We start from the raw sequence: 12087 nt of genomic DNA, 5'->3' as shown, positions 1-12087 counted from the left end.
TAAGATCACGCCCCTTTGAGTCTTTGGAAAGAGCTGCCACTGTTGCATTTCATGGCCAAGAATGGAGCTGCAGAACCTTTTTGCCTGTTTTTCATCTTCATAGTTTAGGTGAGTGGAACTGGGGGCTTTGTGGGGATGCTACTTACCTATTCCTAGTGCAGGTTCCTGCATGCGATCAACATTGCTATTTGTTTACTGGTTTTGAAGTTATTCTTAGTTTCTTCAGTACTGTACTGTACCAATAGGGTGTAAACATTATCTAAAATTGGCATAAAAGGTGTGGGCCTCAAGTTTATAAAACTACATAAGTACAAATTGCCTTTATTTTGTATTAATGCAAATGGTATTAAAAATACTGAAAATGCACAGCTTGTCTTCTGAGTTTTTCTTATCCCTTTGCCTGGAAACCTTAGATTTCCCTCCACCAAAATACTGTTCCAGAGGGACATGGAAACTCCAGGAATTGTTTAGGGGGAAATCACAGGTCTCTAGGGAAATTGGTGAAAATCTCCTCCCCCCTCCCCCCGCACACATGGAAATTTAGTATTAGTGACAAAAACAGTGAAGCAGCACAACTTTAGGGTATGGCAATGGTACATTGTGCCCTGGGAATGTGCACAATTGCAGGCATTTATCTTTAACTAAGTTGTTAACTGATTATCTAGTCTCCCTAACACATACATGCTATAAAGGAGGAATGCACAAATATAAGAACTAGGTTAAGGTTAGCAAATCAGACAGTGCTGCAGGAGCAAAGGAAAGACGCTCTGACAGAGTGACCCTTTTCTGCCAGTGCGTGGAGCTCTGCAAGAGACAAGTCCCCACAGGGCTACAAGAAGTCATTAACCCCTGTTATCCTCTTGTCAGTGTATTCCCAATATATTATGATATATAGAAAGCAGTTTAGAAAATGACCAAATAATAATAAAAAGCTGTTCTTTCTTTTTGCACTATCACTGTGAGATCCAGAAGACCTGTTTGCATGGGGTACACAGAACATGATTGATCGCATTGAACACTATGATTCTGATGTTTTTTTGTTGCATTGGTCAGTGTTGTTTATTGTCAGGATTTCTTTTGTGGCGCAATTAATTTTACAGTTGCAATTCATTTTGCAGTGGCACCGTGAACTAGCACACATAGTCTGGAAAGGGCCTTGGGTTATCTTCCAGTGCCCCCTGGTGTCCAACAAATTATACACAATTGATGCATAAAGTTGTGTGTGTTGAATTTTTCAATTAGGTAATTGAGATCACCTTGGGCCAAACTTCATGTTATGTGTAAATGCTAATATGAAAACACTGATGCCAAGTTTTTGTGAAGAAAAAATAGCTTCAGGAGGGGATGGTCTTTCTGAGAAATGGGCAATAGACTGCTTAAACTTTCTCATTTTTCTGTTGTAATCCCCCACTCCAGATGCTTAGATTGCTGCACAAATTATTACACATTTAATTTGTACTCCTCTGTCTATGTGTATCTGTCTAAGAGTATGGACACAGATCAGTAGAATATATATCTTATTTCCACTAAACGAATGGACCTAGCTAAGGGCCTGTCTTTCTTCAAGGCCCACTTTTCCCTGATTAGATTATTCTTCTCAGCCCAAGAAAAATCCAGCTTCTTTGTGCTTCCAGGCATTCACTGGTTGTGAGGATGTTTTGATGAGTCCCTTGTATTTTATTTGGCTAGGACTCATTACATCTGTGTCCTGATTGGACAGAAGAGAAATGGGAGTAGCTTGTTAATTTGGATGAGGTTAAACTCAGTTCTGCACTGGGCGATGTATTAGTGTGAGGTGATTTTTGATTGGAGGAAAACAAGGATTGAGATCCTGCTGTTTCCTTTCCCTCAGTAAGTTACATAAACTGAGGTAATTGTTACTGGGATGAAATTTCCAACATTTCCGATGTTTAATTTCATGACTAGGTGCCACATGATGCCAGCCCTTATTAAGTTTTGGCTCACATATTTTCAAAGTAGAGTTGTTGTTTTTTTAAGTAGAGGCCTAAACTGTCCACATCTAGTGTTGGTCTAGGAGCAGGACAGTTCTATAGAGAAGAGGTAACTATTTCAGTATTTGTTTTCATGGCAGCCACATTATTTTCTTCTTCAAACACAGCATTAGGTGGAAAATGATAAACTCTCCTTGACACATCCTGATCCTCACCCAGAAAATTCAGTAGTTCACTCCTATATCTTACCATTATATATTTAAATTGGGATAGTATATGGGGGAAAAAATGGCTGACTCCACCCCCTGGCTGAAGGATGAACTCCACATCTTGAGCCACATCTCTGCATTCAACCACATAGGCCTGCATAAGCAATGAAGAATACAAACTGACAGGTTCTATTTACCTGTTAACACATAAGTTTTGAAACAAAGTAGAATCAGTCATAGCCACCATCTCTATTTTCCCTCTTGCTCCACACTCCAAGCAGCCATTTTAAATTGAACGAAACTGGCTGCCAGCCGGTTATAATTTTGAATGGGTATGTGATGGTGCTGTACTCCCAGAAACTGGATGGATGAGAACATCTGTATCTGACTTGTAGAGGATACATTCCTCACTCAAAGTTTATCAGAACACTCCTCTTGCACACACTGGACTTCCAATACCGCACCACTGTATTTCCCTTAAAGCAAAAGAGCTGGCTTCTAAAAAAAACCCATTAAGGACAGGCAGGTGATAGACTCAACATTAATAGCCATCATCACTTTCTCCTCCTGCTGCTGCTTACACAGTTCTCAGCTGTTATGATACAATTAATGGATCTCTCAGAGAAGAACAAGTTTTGTGATGGAAAGGTGTTGGTGCCCGTTAGGGAGTCGGCAGTTATGCGAGGCTCTTCTTTTGTGCAATCTAGGCAGTCAGCTGTCCCTTGTATTCTTTCCCTTAGGAAATCGTTCTAATTACAACCAGGGTTATCACCTTTCAGATGAAGAGAGGGCAATGGCTGATGTGAATGTGCTAAGTGATGTGTATTCATTTTTTTAAAATGCATATTGGTAGAGTTTCTTTATACAAAGCTAAAAGGCTCAGGCTGGCTTTTAAAAAGTGCTTTGTAGAAAGAGATTTAGAAACCTGTGGACAGCTGCTTTTATGATTATATATTTGGAATATGCAGCGCTACATGCAGGAGGTGGAAGTCTCTTGTTAAAAATCACTTAGACTTTAGTTGTTTCTGCTTTATATGAACTAGGTCATTCCCCAGTTTAAGAAAAATAACATTTAAATGGAAACAAAGGAAAAGAATCAGACCAGCAGGACATGGGAATTGTGGTATAAAACTCTAAGGCAAACACACACAACCCTAAAAGGGAGGGGGGATTTCTCCCAAATTTCTTGCATTGAATCTCCAGTCTATTCCTCCCCTTGACTGCCGTAAGGAGGCTGCTCCAGGGCAGCCACTGTACCAAATAAATAACTACTTAGGCTGTTTTTGCATGGCACAATTATACTAGGTTACAACTGGTATCTTACAATCCATGTCTATTTTATCCCGGTTTCTCCCTTCACATGGCTGCCCGTTTCTGTGAAGGAATTGAGTGAAGACTGGGAGGAAAGACTCCAGTTTGTTTTGCACAAGCCCGGGTCTGTTGTATTTACACCACAAGCATATCCGCAAATGCGCAAACATCCCCGGTGTCCCGTGTTTTGACTGGTTGTTGCTTTTTGGCAGCAGCAGGGGAAAACAAAGCCCCACCTTTTTCCAGTTCTGGATAGGGCCCAGCACAGGCCTCAACACAGCAAGCGGCAGTAAAAAAAATGATGGGGCACAGCATCACATCACATTCCCCCTCACATTCTCATATTATTGTGGAAAATGAGATATGCCCACTAACATTCGACCCAAAGTGCACATATCCCTAGCTATGTGCTCTGAGCAACCAGTTCATGTACAGAAAAGAAAACCGGGACTTTTTGGACTCTGCTCCTGATTAACCCTGGCAAAATGGCACCCAGTCGATACCATGAGCAGAAAACGTGCTTGGGGGAACGTTTCAGGAAGGGCAGGCTGCAATGGTTGGTGGCTCAGCAGAGTTGAAAAATGACATGACGTCAGGTGGGGAGATCAAGGGGGCGGACAGTGGGGCAGGGAGATCAGGCAGCTGGGCAGAAAAAAGAAACTGATTCTGCCCCCCTGGTGTTTGTTCGGAAGTGGGTTCACCGTGGGATTTTTGAAAAGAATAGCCAAATTGGCAATTTTTTAAAATCCGAGGATGAGGGAAATATCACAGGACAAACCTGCTTTAGGACCAGGAACTGTGCAAACTTTTTGGCCAAACAGGGATATTTCCCTTGCTCAACCCAGGATATTTAGACCATGCAGAAACAACCATAGGCACAAGATTAACTTTATGTGAACATATATCATACAGGTATTATAAGTGCATGCTTATACATTTAAAGCGTTTTAGAAGTTCTTGCAAAAGGTGTTCTAATGACTCTACAGCCTTGTTCTGTGGTACATCATGCAGTAAATATGAAAACTTGGGGAGGGGCAATGTCCAGGAGATATTTTTGAAGTACAACTTTATCGTATTTAGACATTCTGATGGTAGCCAAAGTAGAGAGAGAAAATAGATGTATGATTTGACAGTGCTCTACAAATTTAGCTAACCACTGTTTACTTTAACAGGTAAACTTCATTTAGAAAAATGAAACATTGTCAGAGCTGCTGCCAAACCCCTCCTACTGTCACTGTCCACATGCAGTCAAGTGTATGCAGATCGTATCAGCAAAAAAAGACCTTCAGCCTTAAACGTCCTAAATGTAAAGACAGCCAGGAGACTTCCGGGAAAAATCTGAACAGTACTAACAAATCAAAACAACCAAAACGTTCCTGTCTAGTTATTCAAAGACAAGAAATGACAGGCTTCTTTAAACTATTTGGTAGGTTTCTCAATAGTGAATTGGCAAAATAGTCACTTAGCAAAATATCTATTCTGCTAACAGAAGTGCCTCCTCATCTGATGCTACCGTGTTTCCCCGAAAATAAGACAGGGTCTTATATTAATTTTTGCTCCAAAAGATGCATTAAGGCTTATTTTTTTCCATGATTTTGCACCCCTCACGTGACCAGATCAGTTGTGCTGGGGAATCTGTAACTACGGCTTATTTTTGGAGTAGGCCTTATATTTCAAGCATCCTCCAAAAATCCCGAAAAATCATATTAGGGCTTATTTTCGGGGTATGTCTTAATTTCGGGGGAACAGGGTAGAACCTTCTTGTGCCAAGGAAAGACATGGAATGGATATATTGGATCCAGTCCTATATGTGGGGATATTTTAACATTTCAATAGCTGTCCTCTGTGTCCATAGAGTTTTTCTGTGAAACAGGTATATAAGACCCCCATTTTTGACAGCCAGCATGTAGTACTGGTTAAGAGCAGTGTACTCTAATCTGAAGAAGCGGGTTTGATTCCCCACTCCTCCCCATAAGCAGTGGACTCTTATCTGGTAAAATGGATTTGTTTCCCCAGTCCTACACTAGAGGCCTGCTGGGCTAGTCACAGTTTTCTCAGAACTCTGGTCTGGTCGCCACATCTCAAAAAGGATATCGAAGAGATAGAAAAAGTGCAGAGAAGGGCAACAAGGATGATTGAGGGACTAGAGCGCCTTCCTTATGAGGAGAGGCTGCAGCGTTTGGGACTCTTTAGTTTGGAGAGGAGACGTCTGAGGGGGGATATGATTGAAGTCTATAAAATTATGCATGGGGTAGAAAATGTTGACAGGGAGAAATTTTTCTCTCTTTCTCACAATACTAGAACCAGGGGGCATACATTGAAAATGCTGAGGGGAAGAATTAGGACTAATAAAAGGAAACACTTCTTCACGCAACGTGTGATTGGTGTTTGGAATATGCTGCCACAGGAGGTGGTGATGGCCACTAACTTGGATAACTTTAAAAGGGGCTTGGACAGATTTATGGAGGAGAAGTCGATTTATGGCTACCAATCTTGATCCTCTTTGATCTGACATTGCAAATGCCTTAACAGTCCAGGTGCTCGGGAGCAACAGCCGCAGAAGGCCATTGCTTTCACATCCTGTATGTGAGCTCCCAAAGGCACCTGGTGGGCCACTGCGAGTAGCAGAGAGCTGGACTAGATGGACTCTGGTCTGATCCAGCTGGCTTGTTCTTATGTTCTTATTTTCTAACTCTCTCAGCCCCACCTACCTCACAAGGTGTCTGTTGTGGGAGAGGAAGGGAAAGGAGCTTGTAAGCTGCTTTGAGGCTCCTTAACAGGCAGCTCGAAGTATGATAAGCAACCTGTGCAGGGTGACCCAGTTAGTTGCAATCCATAGCTGGGAACTAAAACCAGGTTACCAAACAAATATACCCTTGGTTGTTGTGGGTTTTCTGGGCTGTGTGGCCATGGTCTGGTAGACCTTGTTCCTAACGTTTCGCCTGCATCTGTGGCTGGCATCTTCAGAGGTGTATCACAGAGATACACTCTGAAGATGCCAGCCACAGATGCAGGTGAAACGTTAGGAACAAGATCTACCAGACCACGGTCACACAGCCCGAAAAACCCACAACAGCCAGTTGCATCCAGCCGTGAAAACCTTCAAAAATATACCCTTCTTTGCTACAGCTTGTTTGTACTTTTTAAAAACTTATATATATGTAAAAATCCTTTTTTTGAAAGAGAAAAGAGAGATAGTTCTTCTTGTACATCTGACCTGCCAACCTAGTCAGAACATCTGAAGCTAACTCATCTTGCACCTTATTTTTTAATTAACATAAAGCATTATGCTTCCATCAGTCTCAGGATGGGGGTAGGAGACAGCCCAACTTGTATGGATTTCCATATCATCTTTGTTGTAGTTTTTTCTCCTTGTTTCTAAATATTCTTCATGTTTTCTATAAAAGCTACCTCTCAAGAAAATCTGGGTTATTTTCCACCTATTAAACTATTCATTTTGTAAAAACTTGATGGGAAATGAAATGGATTTTTAAAAACCCTAACACTCTGTAAATAATTGTTTTATAGGATGGTATGTTATAATTACTTTTTTACAGATGATGATTTAATTCAAGATTTCTTGTGGATGGATTGTTGCTGCAAAATTGCAGACAAGGTAAAAGTGAGTGTTAGCATGAAAATCAGTAAGATTTTACGAATAAAACAGGAGGTTTTATATTTCTCAGAAATTTAGATGAGTCTCAAATATATTGTAGCACGCCAGGTATATAACATTCCCATTTTGAAAGTCTTAGACAGGCACCCAAAGCTAGATACAGGCCTATAGTACTGGACGAGTAACCAATTCATGTTTTGACTTTTCTTTTTAACAGCCTCCGCTGTTGTTTCAAATACAATTAATTTCAAAGCTTTGTAAAAGGAAATGGATTTAGTTATAGTTTAGTGTATGGAATATGAAACACCATTCCTGGTGTGCTCTGTTAACAAATTGAAATGTTGTACCTTTCCATATTCAGATAAACCTTCAATTGAATGTTAATAGGACCCATCCTATGAAGCCTGGAGGAATAACTTTATTTAGGCTACTTCGGCAAAAACTAACAGGAGTCTAACTCAAAGATCAACAAAATTTTATTCCAGCAAAAAGTTTAATGGAGTAAAGGCCACTTCATCAGTCACATGTAGTGGGTCCTGGTAAGGGCACGATCTTGTTAGTCTTGAAGGTGCCACTGGAGTCCTGTTTATTTTCCCAGCAAGTACTTCCTAATATGCAGGTGTCACTCTCAAATAAGTAATGTGAGGGAGTAAAGGCTGTTACTCTAGGAACAAGGTGGGGGTGGTTTTTTTGCTGCAGTACTCATAAAGCCAGCTGGTGCGGGGGGGAGAGGGGCAAGGGTCTGCTGTGGCTTTCAGCAGCCTTCACTAGGTCCTGATTGCTGATTTGGAATTTAGGGTGCAGATGAAAGAACAGGTTATTATTTAAACACGATCTGCAGGCTTTAATGTTTTTTCCTTAACCCAAAGTGCTGTGTTCCATTACACTGTTTTACTTTTCTAGTCAGATGGGTGAAATAACAAAAGTGGGGGTAAGAAATGTTACTGAAGCTAATAAACTTTGCCCAACATTTGTGTGCTTATATAGGGTTTTTTGCAGGGGAAAGGTTGCCTGTAGCAAAGCTACTTAGCACTGCCCTAGTTCTCAAGCTGAAGATCCTACCCGTATTTAAGTTACAGCAAATGCTGACGCTTTAAATATAGTACTAAGCAGAGTTGCAAGCTGGATAGACTGGATCCTGTTGAAAAAATCAACACAACAGGGGAAAATGTTGCCAATTCCTCCTTTCCTATGACAGTCCTTCCTACTCATGCTACTTCTGGGTTCCCCCATCCCAGGAGCAGCATTTTGGGAGGCATTTTGGGCTTCCATGGGACGGCAGAGCAAGAAAAGTCACTTTTCTGAGCATGGAAGTTGTTACATGGCCAGAAAGGAATCCAATCCAACGGTCTTAGAAGGGTGTAACTATGTTTAGGATTGCATTGTTCAGGGTCCAGCTGTCCAGGTCAAAAATGAGTTCATGAAAATGAAATGTCTGCTTTTCCCGGTTGTTGGAAATGTTTTATGTTAGTAACTAGTTTTAAAAAGTGATCATTTATTTTAAAAAACAATAGAAAACAGGGATCTTAATACATTATCCTTTTCTACAGTATCTTTTAGCAATGACTTTTGTTTATTTCAAGAGGGCTGGCTACAGTATAAATGAACACACCAGGCTGAATTTCTTTGTTGCTCTGTAAGTATTTGATAAATGTTATTATCGATATTAAAATATAAAGGACAATGTTTTGTCTGAACTTATTGTCAGGATGTCCGAGTCCAAGTCCCAGAACAAACACTTAAAAACCTTGAAGTCTGAATCTACAAACCCGAGCCTTAGTAGCTGCCACTAGCCCCTTTGTCTACAACAGCCAGAAGCCAAGGTGCAAGCTTCCAGTCTTCTTGGGATTACAGTTAAGAAACTCACCCCTGCAAAGTAAACCACTTGCAGCATGAGTTTCACAAACAAACTAATCTGGTAGATGTAGCCATGAGGATCTAGGACAGGATTTAGATTGAAGGTACCTGAAGGCAAAACACCACAAAAAATGATTAAAGGACATTTATTAAAATTGTTTTCAAGAATACAATTAAAAATTACCAGTGAAGAATAAACAATAAAAACTTAAACCAAAATGAACTAACTACACAATAACAAAGCATTGGTTTAAAATTTGCAAGATTCAAAGCATTTCCAGCTTCACAAGCCCCCTTCATCCAGAGCAAGAGTCCCAAGGCATCAGGAAGCCATAGTGCCAGGCACCAAGAATTCTGGAGCTAGAAATTGGCTGCACCAACAAATAAATATTTAGGATGGGGATCTCATAGCAGATTAGAGACACAGCAGATACACAGACACAGAACTGAAATTTAAATGTCTCATGCTGAACTCAGTTTATATTGGTTTAACTACTGTTTAGTTCTATCAGAGAGGTGCTTGAGGGAGTGAAATTTCCCATCTCCCATTGTAGACTGCTGTGTCCTGAAATTATGGCGTGTGGGCAAGGGGCTCTTGAGAGCAGCACCAGTGGCAGTGGGAATCTGCAAAGTCCCCCCTCCCCATTCTGTTGCTATTGCCTTCTGCCAGTGGAAAGTTAGTTAGAATCTAGAAAGATAGTTAGAAACTAGATCGTTATTAGTTAGAATATAGTTTGTTAGAATCTAGAAAGATAGTTAGAATCTAGATCGTTATTAATTCCAACACTAATATTGAACCTGCAATTGATTTCTGCCGTTGGGCTTCAAGTACTGTTTAATGCCCTGAAAGTTACAAACCAACCCTGCAGTCATCAACAAACTTACACTCTTTTAAGTCCAATGAAGTCAACTGGCTTTGAAAGGTATAACTGCAATTGGGATTTCAGTGCAAAAAATTCAAGAACCAAGAAACTGTAATTCATTAGCGCTCACTGCTTATTGTATTGTATTATTTGATTTGTATACCGCCCTCCCCCGAAGGGCTCAGGGCGGTGAACAACAGCAGCAAACATCAGTTTATGTCTTTAAAATGGCTGTAGCTTAGATGGCATTGTTAAAAGAGGATTTGACTAATAAGGAGAATAGGCTATCAACATATAAGTCACAGTGGGTAAAAGGCTTCTGCAGGTTTGACATTAGTATATCAATGAGTATCTGTTGCTGGAGGCAGCACCAGGGAATGACTATTGCATTTGTGCCCTGCTTGTGGGGCATTTGGCTGGCCACTGTCAAAATCATGATGCTGGACAAGATGAACCATTCAGCCTACCAGCTGAGTTTATGTAAGGCAACCCTATAAACAGAATTTATATAGCTCAGCCCTTTTGGAAAAACCACACCCTGAAGACCATAGATCTCCATGAACATTCTGCTAGGATTTTCAACAAGGGCCCAGTTTCTTGATTTTAAAGCTATTTGTTTTTTAGTACTATAAACCATCTAAGGCTAATCAGGGTAAAATGTAAGCCAGAGTATTTCAGGTAACAACATCAGTTGTATAAAACATTCTACATAGCACTGGTATACAAGCAGAGCGTATACCCTCTTCTGTACTTACTCCAGCTCTTTGATGTCCTTTTAAAGACATACTGGCCAGAATTGCACACAGTATTCCAACTGAAGCCATTATCAAAATCTGTACAAGGACATTAACATATAGACTGTTTTATTTTCATCCCTTTCCCTACTCCTCCTCAGCACAGAGTTTGTCTTTGTTGGGTTCCATTGAGGTCAGGTCTGAGTCTGGGCCTGTCTCACCCTGCTTTTCGTCGGGAAAGTGCCCCAGGATAGAGCCTCAGCATAGAGCAAGGGGCGGGGGTATATTTTCATCTAATTCCCAGTCTGCTTTGCAAATTACATAGTCCCACATGCCACAGAATGGGTCTGGCTCTTCATTCCTTTCTAATCCTGGACAGGCCTTTCAAATGTTTCACCAAGTGTGAGTCAATCTTGGGCTCAGTCAATCCTCCTTCCCCAACTCAGTCCTGGGGAATGATAGGCAGTCCCTGGGCAAATGGATCCGTGCCTTGGTCAGCCCACTGGCCCTTCTCCTTGGACTTCTTTATAGAGCTGGCGCCCCCACCCAACTTCATCTAAGATGGTCAGTGCTGCCTGCTTTCCCTGCCCCTTTGTCAGAGTTCCTCTGGCTCTCAGTGCCTAGGTAATCTCTGGTACAAACTTGCTTCTGCTGCTGAGCAGACCACCGAGAGCCAGCTGGAACACACAAGTAGACTCTCTCAAGGCCATTCCCTGCTGCAACTTGACAGATGACCACCCCAGCCTTGGGGCTTGCAATCCTCTGAGGTAAGTGTAGTGACGGAGGTGTCAATCCCAGACAGCCTTTTTCACCACTGTGGCTCATTGGGTTTAAATTTTGATCAAGCTATCTACTACGACCCAAAGTCTCTTTCCCTCTCAGTTTCAACCAATTCAAATGCCATTAGCATATATTTGATGCTGAGATTTCTTGTTCCAGTATGCATCACCTTACACTTATCTACATCAAACTTTGCTTGTCATCTTCTTCAGTTATTCTTTTTTAACTAGTTAGAGTTCAATTGTGGCCCCTCCCCATGGCAGCCTCATCTTGTGGTCTTTTGTGCATGCAGGTGACACAGTCCCCAGCCACAGCCCTTTGAGGATCAAAAGGAACCTTCTTTCCCCATGTACTAGCAGCAGGAAAGCTGATGGGTTCCAACCTTATATCAATATTTTGTAGATGCTGGATTCTGTGCCAGCTTTAATTTCTAATCATTTTGGTGTCTAAAACAAACTCAATTCCAATTTTTGGTTAGGCCAGTTAGATAAACAATTGATCTTTTTTTCCCCACCATTTAAAATATAGGGTGGATCCAAGTAGCCTTCCTCCAACTTAAGTGGTACTTTGTCCAACAGAAGAGCTTTCTTCTTTTAACAAATAGATAAGTAAATAAATTTTGCTCAGTAGAATGATAGGACAGGGGTAGGATCCACACCAATTTGTAGACATTTTCCCTCTAAACTGCTTTGATCAATTGGGGATGACAATATGTACAACTAAAAAAGAAAAGGGAGATCTAGTAGTAGATATCTATTGTTAAAA

At 41.0% G+C, this 12087-nt stretch overlaps 1 protein-coding gene across 1 annotated transcript in view; it reads left to right on the top strand.

Moving 5' to 3' along the window:
• Positions 1-4663: 4663 nt before the first annotated feature.
• The window catches only part of SPDYA (speedy/RINGO cell cycle regulator family member A), an 11394-nt gene continuing 3970 nt past the window's right edge, over positions 4664-12087 (top strand). Inside the window, exons 1-3 of the mRNA XM_048512631.1 lie at positions 4664-4898; positions 7030-7088; positions 8639-8724. Of these exons, the coding sequence (XP_048368588.1) occupies positions 4664-4898; positions 7030-7088; positions 8639-8724 (380 nt within the window). The remainder of the gene's footprint in view (positions 4899-7029; positions 7089-8638; positions 8725-12087) is intronic.

Source organism: Sphaerodactylus townsendi, linkage group LG01 (genome assembly GCF_021028975.2).
Source record: "Sphaerodactylus townsendi isolate TG3544 linkage group LG01, MPM_Stown_v2.3, whole genome shotgun sequence".
NCBI classification, from domain to species: Eukaryota; Metazoa; Chordata; class Lepidosauria; order Squamata; family Sphaerodactylidae; genus Sphaerodactylus; species Sphaerodactylus townsendi.
The sequence above is the reverse complement of the archived record's forward strand: the minus strand, read 5'-3'. Positions and strand labels throughout refer to the sequence as shown.